This window comes from Pristis pectinata, chromosome 38 (assembly GCF_009764475.1).
Source record: "Pristis pectinata isolate sPriPec2 chromosome 38, sPriPec2.1.pri, whole genome shotgun sequence".
In the NCBI taxonomy this organism is placed as follows: Eukaryota; Metazoa; Chordata; class Chondrichthyes; order Rhinopristiformes; family Pristidae; genus Pristis; species Pristis pectinata.
In genome coordinates, this window is record NC_067441.1 from 1010143 (window position 1) to 1027380 (window position 17238).

Sequence of the window (17238 nt, forward strand, 5' to 3'; positions counted from 1 at the left end):
TCTTTATACGTACAGCACTTCAGCCCAAGTTGTCCATGCTGACCAAGATGCCCATCTAAGCCAGCGTTTGGCCCATATCCCTCTAAACCTTTCCTATCTGTGAACCTGTTGAAATGTCTTTTAAAGATTGCAATTGTACCTGCTTCTCCCACCTCCTCTGGCAGCTCGTTCCACACACCCACCACCCTCCGTGTTAAGAAGTTGCCCCTCAGGCCCCCCTTAAGTCTTTCCCCTCCCACCTTAAACCCATGCCCTCTAGCTTTAGACTCCCCGACCCTGGGGACAAGACCGTGACAATTCACCTTATAATTTTATAAACTGTAAGGTCGCACCTCAGCCTCCTTCACCTCAGGTACATGGAAAGTCACAGAGCAGTGAAAAGAAATTCTGGTCTCTCACAGGATGGGACTGGAATGAGTAATGGGGAACAGAGAAATGACAGAGACTCAAAATAATTCTTTGGATTGGTCTTCAGGGTAAAAAGATACAGGTGCAGCTCTCCCCACCAGCGAGGAACATCTACAATGTCTCAGGAAGGCGACATCCAGCATCAGGGACCCCCACCATCCGGGCCGTACCCTCTTCTCCACGCTGCCATCAGGCAGGAGGTACAGGAGCCTGGAGACCCCACACCTCACAGTTCAACAGCAGCTTCTTGCCCCACTCTGTCCGGTTCTAGAACCGACTGAGAAACCCCAACACTGCCTCGGACTGGATCTCCTCTTTACTCTTAACTTGCACCAGTTCCGTTATGGTTTTTTTGTTTTCGTTATGTATGATTAATGTTAATTTAAGTTTATGTTAACTTTTGTTTGCCGTGTCTGTAATGTACTGAGCTGCTGCAAAAAGGTAATGTTCATGGTGTTTACATCCTGAGTGTTGTCCATGACAATAAACTTGAACTTGAAAAACATCCCAATAATTAAAGATGGACGAGGATCTATGGGGAAAGAGCTGCTTTGATCAATCTCTATCACCAGCGGGGCAAAGTCGTGTGGCTAGAGGCTGACGGGGGAAGGGGGAAAATTGGGGGGGGTTTGTGCCTGGAGTCAGAGGAAGTGGGTGAGGAACTTCGCATCGGTGTTCACCAAGGAGAAGGCCACAGAGGACAGTGAGATCAGCAAGGGGCATGTTAATGTGCTGGGCCATTTTCAGATCAAGGAGGTGTTGCTGGGTCTACTCAAGAGCATCAAGGCGGATAGGAACCCAGGGCTGATGGGATCTATCCCAGGTTATTGAGAGGCAGGTGAGGAGATTGCTGGGGCCTTGACAGAGATCTGTGCATCCTCTGTAGCCACAGGCAAGGTCTCAGAGGACTGGAGAGTAGCCAATGTTGTTCCTTTGTTTAAGAAGGATGTTGCCTGGATTAGAGGGTGTGAGCTATAAGGAGAGGTTGGACAGACCTAGATTGTTTTCTCTGGAGCGGTGGAGGCTGAGGGGAGATCTGATGGAGCTTTATAAGATTATGAGAGGCACAGACAGAGTAGACTGCCGGTATCTTTTTCCCAGGGTTGAAATGTCAATTACTAGAGGACATGCATTTAAGATGAGAGGGGGAAATTTCAAAGGAGATGTGTGGGGCAAGTTTTTTTACACAGAGACCGGTGGGTGCCTGGAACGGGCCGCCAGGGGTGGGGGTGGAGGCAGATACGATCGAGGGGTTTAAGAGGCTGTTGTGCAGGGAATGGAGGGATATAGACCATGTGCAGGCAGATGGGATTAACTTAAATTGGCACCAAGGTCAGCACGATGACCTGCAGCCTTGGTCTTGGAGGAAGGGGTTGCAGGAACAGTGAATGCTTTGGCTGTTATCCACCAAAGCTGCCCGGATTCTGGAGAAGTCTCAGAGGACTGGATGTCCACAAATATAACACCGTTATACATGGAAGAGGGGGAGAAAAAAGCAGGAAATTATAAGCCAGCTACCCCAACATCTGTCATTGGGAAAATGCTGGAGTCCATTAGTCAGGAGAAGATAGCAGGAAATTTTAAAACTCCTCAGTCAATCAGGCGTGGTTTTATGAAAAAGAGATCATGTTTGACAGAGCTATTAGAGTTCTGTGAGGATGGGACATTCGAAGCAGGGAAAGGCAGCCATTTAGACGTGATGTATGTACATTTACAGAATGTGATCAAGGACACATTCTGTAAACCTGCTGTTAACCTGCTCTGCACTCTCTGCGCTGGGGAGGGTGCAGAGGAGGTTCACCAGGACGGTGCCTGGATCGGAGGGCTTCAGTTATGGGGAGAGCTCGGACAAGCTGGGACTGTTCTCCCTGGAGCGACGGAGGCTGAGGGTGAGCTGATAGAGGTGTATCAGATTATGAGAGGCACAGGTAGGGGAGAGAGTCGGTCTTTTTCCGATCGTTGCGGTATCAAATCCAAGAGGCTGTGGGTTTAAGGTGAGAGGAAGGGGTTTTTAAGGGGATCTGAGGGGTGAGTAGTTTCACACAGAGAGTGGGTGATACCTGGAACGGGCTGCCGGGGGAGGAGGTGGGATCAGGTACCCTCACTGTGTTTCGGGGGCATTCAGACAGACACTGAGATAGACAGGGTGCAGAGAATACGGCCCTAATGCTGCCAAATGAGATTAGTGTAGATGGGCAAAAAGGGCCAGCATGGACATGATGAGCCGAAGGGCCTGTTTCCGTGCTGTACAGCCCGAAAACATTGGCTTAGTTGCCAGGTCGAAGTTACTGCGCAAGATGGGGGTGGAGGGAGTAGATTGGAAATGGGAAGGGGGATTGGCCAACTTACAGAACACAGAGTCAGGACAAATGGACGGCTTTGGGATGAGCAATCAGTCTTCCCCTCCCCAGGCAGTCCCCGGGGGTCAGGGGGACTTGCTCCCACCCCAGGTCTGTGGGTCCTGAGGTGACTGATGAGGCCGATGTGGGGACCACAGACCGTTCCACAGATGGGGCAGGAGGTGTCTGACGGGGTGTGTGGGCAGTGTGAGGGGGTGCGCTCCTTCCGCCACTTACACAGGGTCTCTGTGAACTCCCGGTGCACGGGCTCCAGGTTCTCAATCCCATCCCCAACGTTCCTTCTCCACGGTGAGCGGTGGTGGGACAGAGATCCCCAGGGGTCGGTGGGGACGGGGAATTTCTTCACGGAGGCTTCGAGCACATCCTTGAACCTTTCCCTCTGCCCGGCCCTGGTGACAGAGCTCGGGACAGAGGCCACTGTTCAATAGCTGCAGTTCTTCTGCGATCAGTGTTGAGGCCTTGCCTCTTTAGAATCAACTGGAACTGGAATTGGTTTATTGTTGTCACTTGTACCGAGGGTCTGTGAAAAACTTGTCTTGCACACCATTCATACAGATCAATTCATTACACAGTGCATTGAGGTGGTACAAGGTAAAACAATACAGAATGCAGAATAAAGTGTTACAGTTACAGAGAAAGTGCAGTGCAGGCAGACAATAAGGTGCAAGGTCATAACAAGGTAGATTGTGAGGTCAAGAGTCTATCTTATCATACTAGGGGACCGTTCAATAGTCTTATAACAGCGGGACAGAAGCTGTCCCTGAGCCTGGTGGTACGTGCTTTCAGGCTTTTGTATCTTCTGCCCGATGGGAGAGGGGAGAAGAGAGAATGTCCGGGGTGGGTGAGATCATTGATTATGTCGGCTGCTTTACTGAGGCAGCGAGAAGTGTAGACAGAGTCCACGGAGGGGAGGCTGGTTTCCATGATGTGCTGAGCTGTGTCCACAACTCTCTGCAGTTTCTTGCAGTCCCGGGCAGAGCAGTTGCCGTACCAAGCCGGGATGCATCCGGATAGGATGCTTTCTCCAGATAGGATCAATATTAATGACTTGGATGAGATAGCAAGTGTCCTGTAACCAGATTTGTTGATCATACAACGATAGCTAGTTGTGAGGAGGAGACAGGTAACCTGCTGAGGAATAATGAGCCAGTGGAGTATAACAGAGAAAAAATGTGAGGTACCCACTTGGTCTGTAAGAATAAAACAGTAAAATGATTATTCAAATGCAGTGAGACCATAAACTGCTACAGTACAAGAGGGATCTGGGGGTCCTAGTGCATGGAGAGTTGACAGCAGGTCATTGGTTTATTACTGTCACCTGTACCGAGATATAGTGAAAAGCTTTTGTCTGCCTGCCATCCAGACAGATCATTCCCTACATCAGCACATCGAGGTGGTACAAAAGGAAAGCAGAACGCAGAATGTAGTGTTACAGAGAAAGTGCAGTGCAGTGCAGGCAAGTAAGAGCAAGGGTCGTGGTGAGGGAGATTGAGAGATCAAGAGGTCTGTTCAATAGTCTTACAACAGCGGGATAGAAGCTGTCCTTGAGCCTGGTGGTACGTGCTTTCAGGCTTTTGTATCTTCTGCCCAGTGGGGGGGGTTGCAAAGGTTAGTGGAACGTTGGTTTTTATTGCAAGGGATACGAAGGTAAAGCTTCATCAGAGAGTCATAGAGACATACAACACGGAAAAAGACCCTTCAGCCCACCAAGTCTGTGCTGACCACCAACCATCCATTCACACCGATCCCACTTTGATCCCCCCCACACTCCCACCAACTCCCCCCAGGTTCTACGCCTCACCCACACACTGGGGCCAATTTACTGTGGATAATTACAAACCCCTACAAAGCTGCACGTCATTGGGATGTGGGAGGGAACTGGAGCACCCAGGGGAAACCCACACGGTCGCAGGGAGAACATGCAAACTCCACACACACACACACACACACACACACACACACACACACTGAGGCTGCAGCTCTATTAGCTGCACTATCGTGTGTTTTTGATGTAACTTCACAGGGGGATGATGATACCCCACTGGGGGTGCTGCACACTGTTTTGGTCTCCATATTCAAGGAAGGTAATGTGCTTGCATTTGGAATTGGAATTGATTTATTATTGTCACATGTACTGAGGTACAGTGAAAAACTTGTCTTGCATACCGTTCGTACAGATCAATTCATTGCATCTGTACATTGAGGTAGTACAAGGGAAAACAATAACAGAATGCAGAATAAAGTGTCACAGTTACAGAGAAATTGCAGTGCAGGCAGACAATAAGGTGCAAGGTCATAATGAGGTAGATTGTGAGGTCAAGAGTCCATCATGCTTTCAGGCTTTTGTATCTTCTGCCTGATGGGGGAGGGGATAAGAGAGAATGTCCAGAATGTGTCGGAATTTAATTATGTCGGCTGCTTTACCGAGGCAGCAGGAAGTGTAGACAGAGTCCATGGAGGGGAGGCTGGTTTCCGTGATGCGCTGGGCTGTGTCCACAACTCCCTGCAGTTTCTTGCAGTCCCGGGCAGAGCAGTCCCAAGCTGTGATGCATCCGGATAGGATGCTTTCTATGGTGCATCGATAAAAATTGGTGAGATGCAATGGGGACATGCCAAATTTCAAGGTTCACGGGGTTGATTTCTGAGTTGAAAGGGTTAATGTATGAAAAGAGGTTGAGCATTGGCCCTATGCTCATTGGAGTTTAGAAATATGTGAGTTAATCTCATATAGGGCAGGCACGGTGGTGTAGCGGTTAGCGTAACACTATTACAGCGCCAGTGACCCGGGTTCAATTCCCGCCACTGTCTGTACATTCTCCCAGTGTCTGCGTGGGTTTCCTCCGAGTGCTCCGGTTTCCTCCCACATTCCAAAGACGTACGGGTTAGGAAGTTGTGGGCATGCTATGTTGGTGCCGGAAGCGTGGCGACACTTGCGGGCTGTCCCCAGGACACTACGCAAAAGATGCATTTCACTGTGCGTTTCGATGTACGTGTGACTAATAAAGAAATTTTATCTTATAACCTACAATATTCTGAGGGGGATTCACAGGGTAGAGGATGTTTCCCTTAGTCAGGATATCTGGTACCAGAACAAACAATTTCAGAGTAGGGAGTTGTTGATTTCAGACAGAGAGGAAGAGGAATTTCTTCTCTTAGAAGATCATGAAGCTTTATAACACTATCCTAGAATACCTGTAATACTAGAAAGTTGTGTAGACAGAGTACCTGAATATATTAAAGAAGGATAGAAGATTATAAGAGGCATAGATAGAGTAGACAGCCAGTATCTTTCTCCCAGGGTAAAAATATCAAATACTGGAGGGCATGGGTTTAAGGTGAGAGGGGAATGTTTAAAGGAGATGTGTGGAGCAGGTTTTTTTTACACAGAGAGCGGTGGGTGCCTGGAACGGGCTGCCAGGGGTGGTGGTGGAGGCAGATACGATAGAGGCTCTTAGATAGGCACATGGATGTGCAGAGAATGGAGGGATGTGGACAGTGTGCAGGCAGAAGGGATTAGTTTAGTTGGGCATTAAATTACTGGTTTAATTAGTTTGGCACAACATGGTGGGCCGAAGGGCCTGTTACTGTGCTGTATTGTTCGATGTTCTAAGGAGACCAATGAACGTTAAAGCCACAAGGGAGTCAGGAGCATGGGGAAATGGTGGGAAGGTAGAGCTGAGGCCAAGGATGAATCAGCATGATCATACAACAGAGGAGATTCGAGGGCCTGACTATCTTCCTCCTGCTCAAGTTCCTTATGTTATGTTGTTCTATTCTCCGGAATGAGCTGGGCAGCCCCTCGGGTGTGCTGTTAGCAGTGCATTCAAGCAGAAAAACTGAAGCTCACCGGCATCCCCTCAAGGACGTTGAAGGAGGGCGACAGATGATGATCCTGTGAGTCTTTCCAGATCCAGGAAATGAATAAAAATAAATCTGTGGTGAGATCTCACAGCGCCCTAAAGCGCTACGGTTATTAAATTGACAACAGCGAGGATACTTTACGTAAATCCACCGCCCGTGAAGTATTTTGAGGAGCTCAGCGGTGGGGAAAAGGTGTCGGGGAACCGCGACCCTTCGCCACTCAGTGAGTGCCCAACAGGGAACCGGAAGGAGGGCACCCAACCCAGCAGGACTTCCGGTTCAAGATGGCGGCCGGGAAAGCGCCCTATTCCTGGTGCCGGCGGCCCCCACGTGACCGCGCGGTCCTCCAGGAAGTGACTTCATGCTATGGCCGGCCCGCGATGTGGTGGCTTCTTCTCCCGCGATCCCGTCAAGGATTTTCCCTTCGAGACGGGGCGGCGCCGCCCGAGGCTTCGGCTCGGCCTTGGCGGCTGCAGTCCGGGCCGCAGGAAGGTGAGCGGCCGGCGGGCCCGGGCACCGCCGCGGCCTCCGCTCCCGCCTCGGGCCGGCTGACGTGGCCCTCGGGTCCGGGGACCTTCCCCCCCCCCCTCACCCCCCCCCCCTCACCCCCCCCCTCCCCCTTCCCCCCTCACCCCCCTCACTCGACCCCCCCTCCCCCTTCCCCCCTCACCCCCCCTCACCCCCTCCCCTTCCCGCCCTCACCCCCTCCCCCCCTCCCCCTTCCCCCTTTCCCCCCTCACCCCTCACCCCCCCCTCACCCCCCTCACCCCCTCCCCCTTCCCCCCTTCCCCCCCACCCACCTTCCCCCCTCCCCCCCTCACCCCCCCCTCCCCTCACCCCCTTCACCCTCCCCCTCACCACCCCCCACACTCACCCCTCACCCTTCACCCACCTCACCCCCTCCCACCTCACCCCTCACCCCCTCCCACCTCACCCCACTCACCCCTCACCCCCCCACACTCACCCCTCACCCTTCACCCCCACTCACCCTTCACCCCCCACCCTCACCCTTCACCCCCCCTCACCCCCACACTCACCCCACCCCTCACCCTTCACCCCCACCCTCACCCTTCACCCCCACCCTCACCCTTCATCCCCACACTCACCCTTCACCCCACACACCCCTCACCCTTCACCCCTCCCCTCACCCTTCACCCCTCCCCTCACCCTTCATCCCCACACTCACCCTTCACCCCACACACCCCTCACCCTTCACCCCCCTCCCCCCTCCTCTCTCCCCCTTCCCCCTCCTTGGAGGATAGTGCCGGAGTGTGGAGACTGGTTGCAAGCTGCTCTCTGCAGATCTACTCATTACTTCTGTCGTTCTGCTCTTCCTTGCACCTTATTGTCTGCCTGCACTGCACTTTCTCTGTGACCGTAATACTTTATTCTGCATTCTGTTATTGCTTCCCCTTGTACGGCCTCAATGCACTGTTGCAACAAAATGGTCTGTATGGAGGGCATGCAGAACAAAGTTTTTCACTGTACCTCGGTACATGGGACAATAATGAACCAACTTACCAATCAGGTACAGTAGCGAGTGGGAATATGGTACTGAGGTAGCCGTGAGTGATCAAGCAGGCTTTTGTAGGGCAGAGTGGCCTGCTCCTGCTCCTCCCATCTTGTACGTTTCTCTAGACAATATTCCACCAAGGCTTTGACGGGAATTGGAATTGGTTTTTTACTGTCACACGTACTGAGATACAGTGAAAAACTCTGTCTGCGTGCCATCCAGACATCATTCCGTACATCAGTGCATCGAGGTGGTACAAAGGAAAGCAGACTGCAGAATGTAGTGTTACAGTGACAGGAAGAGTGTGGTGCCAGCAGGGGGTGGATGTGGGGTGCTGTGTAGGACCAGGAGTAATGGTCTTGAAATATGGGCTCATCTATTCAGGAATTCTTTCATCCGGTGGGCACGAATCTTTGGAATTGTCTGCATGAGGACCGTGGCAGATGTATTTGAGAGAGTGTGATGGATTTTTAGATGTGAATTCAGAAATATGGCGTCAATGCAGGAAAATGGGGCTGAGGTTGGTCGGTCATGATCTTGTTGACCGGGGGGGGGGGGGGGGGGGTGGGGGAAGCAGGGGGTGAGGGGGCTGAACAGTTTTCGTTGCTTGCTTTTTTGTTGTTGTTGACATGTTGTTGTTGAAATGTTCTAGTTTTGAATAACTGACTCTCCACATTCGACACGATCTTTGCTCCCTTCCCAGACACTGTGACCTTGTGAACAGCTCACACCATCCACTTCTGCCTTTTGATATGTTTGCGGTAAATGCTGTGCTTCACCGTAATGGCTAATTGGTGGAATTCTTTAACCTTCAACGAGAAGCGTTCACAAGTGTGTGACGGGTAGATGATGGAAGGCAGACCCATGGGCATGGTGGGAAGGCTCTGGGGGATCTCGGGGTGAGTCATTTGCCACGGGGTTAGATAAGATGTACAATCCAAGCCAGTTGGCCCAGCCAGCTCATACGACTGATTGAACCTCATCAGTGTAACCCTCTGTTCCCTTCCCCTTGCACCTTACCTAACCTCCCCTTTAAGTGTATCTGCACTCATCCCCCAGTCTCTTACCTGCTCTTGCTGCAACAACATTTCAGTAGCTGGTTCTGATCAGATTCAGAATTTCCTGTTTTCGCATGCCTGAGTCATCATTCTTCAGCTCCAAGGACACATAGAGCCCATGTCCAGCACACACGACCACCGGTGCCTTCTCTAACCTCCGCATTGTCACAGGGTTGCAGTCAGTAGTTTAATTGCTATCCGTCGAGTTTTCTCCCCTGCTGCAGTGGCTCAGCTCTTGTGGAACAGAGCAGGCTGTTCAGCCCCTCAACCTTGCTCCACCATGTGACAGGATCGTGGTTGGTCTTACACCTTGTTCCCTGTCTCCTACCTGATCCCAAAATCGCTTGATTCAGTGTCAAAGAAGCAGCTAGTGTCGGCCTTGAATATATCCAGCCACTGAAATAAGACCACAAAATGCAGGAAACACTCAGCAGGTCAGGCAGCGTCTGTCGAAATAGAAACAAGAGTTGATGTTTAGGTTGAAGACCCTTTAGAACACAGAACGGTACAGCATGGGAACAGGCCCTTCGGCCCGCAATGTCTGTGCTGACCATGATGCCAATTTAAACTAATCCTCAATGCCTGCACACGGTCTATATCTCTCCATTCCATGTGTCTGTCTGACAGCCTGAGATGTTGCTGTGACATCTACCTTCACACTTCCTCGGGTAGGCATACACTCCAGTTTTTGACATTCCCACCCTTGGGAGAAAAAGGCTCTGGCTGTCTGCTCTATCAGTGCCTCTTATCATTTTATAAACTTCTCTCAGGTCTCCCCTCACCCTCCACCGCTCCAGATAAAACAACCCAAGTTTGTCCAACCTCTCCTTATAGCTCATGCCCTCTAATCCAGGCAGCATCCTGGTGAACCTCTTCTGCACCCTCTTCAAAGCCCCCACACCCTTCCTGTAACAGGCCGACCAGAATTGCACACAGTGCTCCAAATGCAGCCTGACCAATGTTTTATACAGCTGCAAAGTGACCTCCTGACGTTTATGCTCAGCACCCTGACTGATGAAGGCAGGCACGCTGTACGCCGCCTTTACCACTTTGTTTTCAGCATTTTCTATGTCAAATTTCCAGCATCCATAGCACTGTTTTGTACGTAGCCTCTGGAGGAGAGAGTCCAAAGAGTTACCATATCCAGAGTAAAACAATTCCTCCTCATCCAAGTGTCCAACCCCTTTATCCTGAGACCCTGTTCCCTGAATCAGTTTTCTCCGCCAGCAGTCTGTCAGAATCTTCCAGGTCTCAATGCTTTTATTCTTCTGTATGGGGTTTAGGCTAAGCTTCGTCCAGCATCTTGTGAGGAACTGCATAGGAGCTGTAGTCTCAGGAACTTCACTCCAAGCGAGTTCTCCCTCAGGCCTGAATAACCAGCAAGGCTTCCTTGCTCTTGTATTCTGCATCCTTGTTGTGCTGTGATTCCCAGGTCCAAGCGGCCACTCTTCATTGGTGGAGTAAGCAAGACACATTAACAGTGAAGTTGAGGGGGTGGGCCCTATTTGAAAGGAAAAGGTGGCATAGCTGGCAAGCTGCTGCCTCGTTGATCCCAACCTCGGCTGCTGTCTGTGTGTGTGGAGTTTGCACGTTCTCCCTGCAATCACTTGTGTTTCCTCCGGGTGCTCTGGTCTCCTTCCACGTCCCAAAGACGTGTCAGTAGGAGAATTGACCGCTGTAAATTACCCCTTAGTTTGGATGGGTAAAAGAATCGAGGGGAAGTCGATGGGTGTGAGAAAGGGAGCAAGCTCGAGCTGACAGCAGCCCAGTGGGCCGAATGGCTTCCTCCTGTGTAAGTAAAAATCATCCCGGATTCTTGACGAGGTTCATCACAATTTGGGTGCCATTCTGCACTGCAAGATGTTGCTGAGGCTGCACTTGGAGTGTTGTGCACAGTTTTGGTCACCCTGCTATAGGAAAGATGTAAATCTTTTCTGCACTCTTTCCAGCTTAATGACAAGGATGTTGCCAGGACTTGAGGGCCTGAGTTATGGAGAGAGGTTGGGCAGGCTCAGACTTTATTCCTTGGACCGTAGGAGACTGAGGGGTCTATAAAATCTTGAGGGGCATGGATAGGGTGAATGCACTTTCCCAGGGAAAGTGTATCAAAAACTAGAGGGCAGAGGTTTGAGGTGAGAGGGGAAAGATTTAAAAGGGATCTGGGGGGCAACTTTCCCACACGGGATGGTGGGTATGTGGAGCGAGCTTCCAGAGGAAGTGGGTGAGGCAGGTACAATAACATTTAAAAGACACTTGGACAGGAAAGGTTTAGAGGAATGTGGGTCAATCGCAGGCACGTGGGACTGGCTTAGATCATGGACAAGTTGGGCTGAAGGGCCTGTTTCCATACTCTGACTCTACAGAAGTGTAGCCATCAACTCTGGACAAGTAATGGCCAGGAGCCCTCCTCCTCTGCAGGATCCTCGTCACTAAGTGTGGTGCCTGCTTTAGATAAGACGGTGGGGTGAAGCTTGGCTCCTCCCAGGTGTCCAAGGCTGAGTTTACTTTGGAGTGAGCTACTTCCAAAACCCTGCGGTGGCTTCCAGCCACAGCTGCCTCCCGTGGCCGGTCACTGCCACCCCACCCCCCCCCCCCCCCGCCGCGGTTACCTACCGTGGTTACCTAGAGCCTGTGTCAACTGTTCCCTCCTTCCACTCCCCCCACAGGGTACCAATGACCCCGTGTCCATCTTCATGTACGACGTCAAGCCCAACTCTGATGAGCAGACGCAAGTGGCAAAGGCAGCGTTCAAACGGCTGAAAACCCTGCGGCACCCAAACATCCTGTCCTTCGTCGATGGGCTGGAGGTAAGTGGTGCTCGCTCGGCCCTGGGACATTTTGTATTGGGGAGGGATGAGGGGCTGTCAGTTTTAACCGTGGGACAATTACAGGAGATTGTCCATCATCTCCTCCACCTCGGCTGTCGTAGGCCACACCGCTGCGAGTGCTTGTCTGGGCACACCTGCCGTCCTCTCCAGACGCTGGAGGAACTCGGCGGGTCAGGCAGCATCTATGGAGGAGAATGGACAGCCGACGTTTTGGGTCGAGGCCCTTCACCAGGACTAGCAGTCGACCCAAAACATCGACTGTTCATTTCCCCTCCATAGATGCTGCTCGACCCAGAGTTCAGAATTAGATCGAGAATCAGGTTTATTATTACTGACTTAGGTGATGTGAAGTGTGTTGTTTGCGGCAGCAGTACAGTGTAAAGACATAAAATTACTATAAATTACAAAATTAAATAGTGCAAAAAAAAGGAATAACGAAGTAGTGTTCATGGACCATTCATAAATCTGATGGCGGAGGGGAAGAAGCTGTTCCTGAATCATTGAGTGTGGGTCTTCAGGCTCCTGTACCTCCTCCCCGATGGTAGTAACGAGGCACGTCCCGGGTGGTGAGGGTCCTCAGTGATGGATGCCGCCTTCTTGAGGCGCCGCCTCTTGAAGATGTCCTGGATGGTGGGGAAGGTTGTGTCCGTGATGGAGCTGGCTGAGTCTACAACCCTCTGCGGCCTGTTGCGATCCTGTGCATTGGAGCCTCCGTACCAGGCGGTGATGCAACCAGTCAGAATGCTCTCCACTGATAATCTATGGTTCCTCCAGCATCTTGTGTGCTGCTCTGGATTCCAGCATCTCCAGTCTCTTGTGTCTCCATGCTTGCAACCCTGCAGTTCCCTGATGGTGTAGATGTTGACTTGGTTCCTTTTGTGGGACAATCTCGCGCTCCAGGTCACTGTACAAAAATACGGAGGTTGTCTGTTCATGGAATAAATCAGATGAAATTTCTGTTCTCTGAGGGTGAAGAGTCTTCAGAGGAGGATGGAAGTGGTCTTTGAATATTAAGGCAGAGGCTGATGTGAGGGGGTGAAAGATTACCAGCTGTAGCCAGAGGCAAGGTTACAATCAGATCAGCCAGCAGGGAACAGGCTAGAGGGGCCGAGTGGTCAACTCTTGCTCCTAAGTCTTATCTGCTGAAGGTCTCTGCCTCCACTGCCCTTTCAGATGAGTTACAAACACCTCACACACCCTGGGGACGCGGGGAGGGGGCAGGTGGGGAGTGTCTCCCTGTCACTCCAATCCCGATTCCCATTATCACTGAGTGGTCAGAAGGACACGTTCTGGATCAGTAGGAAGGGCAGCAGCAGGGCCGATCCTTGGAGAAGTGCAGTGAGGGAGGGTTATGGAGAAACTGTCTGCTGGTGTTATGACAAGCTTGTGAAGTATTAAATGTGATGAACTGTCTGGAGATCAGCATGAAGACTGAGACTTGGATGAATAGTCTGTGCCGCTGAGCCACTTGGTGTGCAGCATGGGAGCTGGAGAAGGCCACTCAGCCCCAGTCCACCATTCCATTTCATTGGGCTAGTCACCAGCTGAAACCCACCAATGCTTCTTATCCTGTTTCTTTTAAAATTTAAAAACTTGATCTTGGCCTACAGTTTATGCTCAAGGCCTGAGTTTATTGGTGGGAGAGTCGTCCAAAGTTCCGATGCCTTTCTTTTTTTTTAAACAAAATTTGCTTTCATTCCCGAACTTCCCAAACCTGGCTTTAAATTCCCCTACAAATTCTACACCAAATCCACTTTATCGTTTTAAACATTATGGCTGGATCATCCCATTTGTTCAAAGCAGAGTTTAAAGTAAGCCTCTTAGTCTGGCAATCATGTGAATCTATAATGCCACCGTATACGGACACGCACGCGCACACACACACACTCCAGGCCGTGCCGTCTTCTCACAGCTCCCATCGGGCAGGAGGTACAGAAGCCTGAAGTCCCACACCACCAGGTTCACGAACAGCTACTTCCCTTCAACCATGAGATCTGAACAACCCTGATCACTGCCTCAGCAATGGAACTTTATGGACCACTTCTTGTCTTTGATTTTGTTTTTTTTACACTAACTTGTTTTGCAGTGTTTTTTATTGTGTGGTACAATTTTATGCATAATTCGTGTATAATTTACGTTCTGTGTGTGGTCTGTACCTCTGCGCCTGTGATGCTGCTGCAAGCAAGTTTTTCCTTGTACCTGTACCTCACCGTACTTGCACACATGATGATTAAACTCTTGGCTTGATCTGCCCAGAATGGTGATTCAAATGGAACATGATCAATGCTTTGGAGACACGAGGCTGCAAATGCTGGAGTTAAAAACGATGCTGGAGGAACTCAGCGGGTAAGTCAGCATCTGTGGAAGGAAATGGACAGTTGATGTTGCAGGTCGAGACCCTTCATCTGGACTGGGTGTCCATTTCCCTCACAGATGCTGCCTGACCCGCTGAGTTCCTCCAGCATCTTGTTGGTGATCAAGGCTTTGTACACCTGGACCATCACTAGCAGCCCTTGGTGTTCCAGCACCCTTGAGGCAAAGGACAACACCCCTTTGGTCCTTTTGATCACTTGGATGTCATTTCAGTTTCTTTCCTCAGAAGTCAGGAGGCTCTGGGCTTGTCTTGCTCCAGAGACCTGTGTACGCCACCACTGAGGGGGTGCCACAGTGTCAGAGGTGCTGACCTTCGGATGAGGATTACACCGAGGTCCTGCCTGCTTTCTTGGATGGGTGGAAAGAGACTGCAGTGACACCCAAGTGTTCAAAAAAGACTAATGAAGGGCAGCTTCCTTGGTGTTGGACAGTATTGGTTTATCACTGCCACGTGTACTGAGATACAGCGCAATGCTTTTGTCTGTGTGCCGTCCAGGCAGATCATTCCATAGATAAGCACATCGCTGTAGTAAAAAGAAAACAGAATGTAGTGTTGCAGTTACAGGGAAAGTGCAGTGCAGGCAGACAATAAGGCGCAAGGGCCACAATGAGGTAGATTGGGAGATCAACAGTTCACCATTTAGTGTACGTCCTGGTGCTCATTCCTCACCCCATCTCACTGGAAGGTGAGCTCGTCAGGACTACTTTGCTGTTTGTGGGAGCTTACTGTGCACAGATTGGCAGCTACATTTCCAACATGAGTATGTAGTTGTAAAGCAGTTTCCGGTGCTATAGAAATACAAACCTTCCACATCTGCAGCTGCCCATGAGCTTTCTCCAGTCCCTGTAGCTGGGTATTCTGTCCCTTTAAGCCTCGAGCGAGTGCTTCCATTTTCCTGTGGTACAGTTCAGTTTTCCAACACCAGGGTCAAAGTAAGTCTTGGCAGCAAATAAGGATGGGCTGTTTGACTGTGAAAGGCATCGCAAAGGTTCTGAATCCTGTTCCCATTCAGTGTTGGCTCTCTGAGTTGTCACAATGGATCAGGCAGTAAGCAAGGCCAGGAACGATGGCTGATTTCCCCACCGGCGCCCCTTCCTGAGGTCGGGTGTGGTCTGAGGCTGGGGCTTTCCCAGCCTCCCTGACGTATGGGGGACGTGCCGGGTAAGGAGGACTGACGGTAACTGGCTACGCTTCAGCACCGGTATGGCACTAACCACCTCTGACTTGATTCCACAGACAGAGAAATGCCTGTACGTGGTGACGGAGCCGGTCACACCGCTTGGAACCTACCTGAAAGCAAAAGAGGATGTGGGTGGGCTGAGCCAGCTGGAGATCTCCTGGGGTCTGCATCAGGTTGTGGTAAGGTCGCAGTGCTCTCTGTTCACGTGTTACAACATGGGCCATTCGGCCCCTCTAGACCCATGCTGGCTCCCGGCAGACCAATCCAGTCATTCCTTTCCCGCCTTCCCTGCTGTCCTCCGACGTACTTGCTCACGTGACCATCTGCTCCTCTGTCTCTTTTGCCACTTACCTGCACTAGGGGTAATCTTGCAGTGTCCAGCTAACCTACCCGTTGGGATGTGGGAGGAGTCCAGAGCACCTGGGGGAGACTGGGAGCGTGCAAACCCCACACACAGACAGCACCGGGGGTCAGGATCGAACCTGGCTCTCTGGAGTGTGCTGGCTTGTCTCATGTTGACGGAGATGCAGTGACTGTGTGTGTGGGTGAGCGAGTTGAAGGAGGTTGGGGTTTGAGGTGGGACACGCGAGGCGTGCCTCGGTGCTGGCAGGAGGTGTTGGAGTGGGGGAAAGGCCAAACTCTGTCAGCACCACAATGTCCAGCAGAACTCTGCTTAAAGAGAACAGAAACCCACAGCAAGTTGGGCGGCGTCTGCGGAAGAAGAGCCAGAGCCGACATTTCGGGTCAATTGGACTTGCTGGTCGGCCACTGACGTAAAACATTAACTCTGCTTCTCACTTCACAGAACAACACGCTGGAGGATCTCAGCGAGTCAGGCAGCATCTGAGGAGGGCTTTCCAGCATCGGCAGTCTCTGGTGTTTCTAACTTCACAGATGCTGTCCGGCCCGCTGAGCGTTTCCAGCACCCGCAGATTTTTTTCTTTGCTTCTCCTTTCAGACCAGCAGTAGTCAGAACCAAACCTGAAGTCCCCCACACCAGGTTCAGGGACAGCTACCATTCTGTTCTTGAACCAACCGGCACAACCCTGATCATTCCCTCAGTACAGCAACACTGGCACCACTTTGCACTACGATCGACTTTGTTTTTTATTCTAATTATGTTCCTTCTTGTAGAAATTGTGTATCTGATGCTCTGTGCCTGTGATGCTGCTGCAAGTAAGTTTTTCATTGCACCTGTGCACACATGGACTTGTGAATCTGACAATAAACTCGACCTTGACCAAAACCATAGCAAAGTCTAGCGGTAATAGCAGGATTATTTCTCAGGAAAATGCAGTGAGAGGAGGTCACCTAGTAACAGCCGATCACAGTCACTTAAAGCAGCGTGTTATTGACAGGAGACCCATCCAGTCATTTGTATTCAAGTTAGGGCAACGATCTGCACTCAAGGCTCAACAAGGCAGCAGAACCTCTGGCGGCTACACGATTTATGTCGGTGGGTCACAGGCTGGAATTGGAATTGGTCTTTAATTGTCATGTACTGAGATACAGTGAAGAGCTTTTGTCTGCATGCCATCCAGACAGATCATTCCATACATAAATACATTGAGATAGTAAAAAGCAAAATAGAATGCAGAATATAGTGTTCCAGTTACAGAGAAAGTGCAGTGCAGGCAGACAATAAGATGCAAGGGC

General features: G+C 50.9%; 1 protein-coding gene across 1 annotated transcript in view; it reads left to right on the plus strand.

Annotated features, from left to right (window-relative positions):
- Positions 1–6977: 6977 nt before the first annotated feature.
- Positions 6978–17238, plus strand: part of scyl1 (SCY1-like, kinase-like 1) — a 37815-nt gene continuing 27554 nt past the window's right edge. The window contains exons 1-3 of the mRNA XM_052045243.1: positions 6978–7121; positions 11867–12007; positions 15639–15761. Of these exons, the coding sequence (XP_051901203.1) occupies positions 6996–7121; positions 11867–12007; positions 15639–15761 (390 nt within the window). The 5' untranslated portion in view covers positions 6978–6995. The remainder of the gene's footprint in view (positions 7122–11866; positions 12008–15638; positions 15762–17238) is intronic.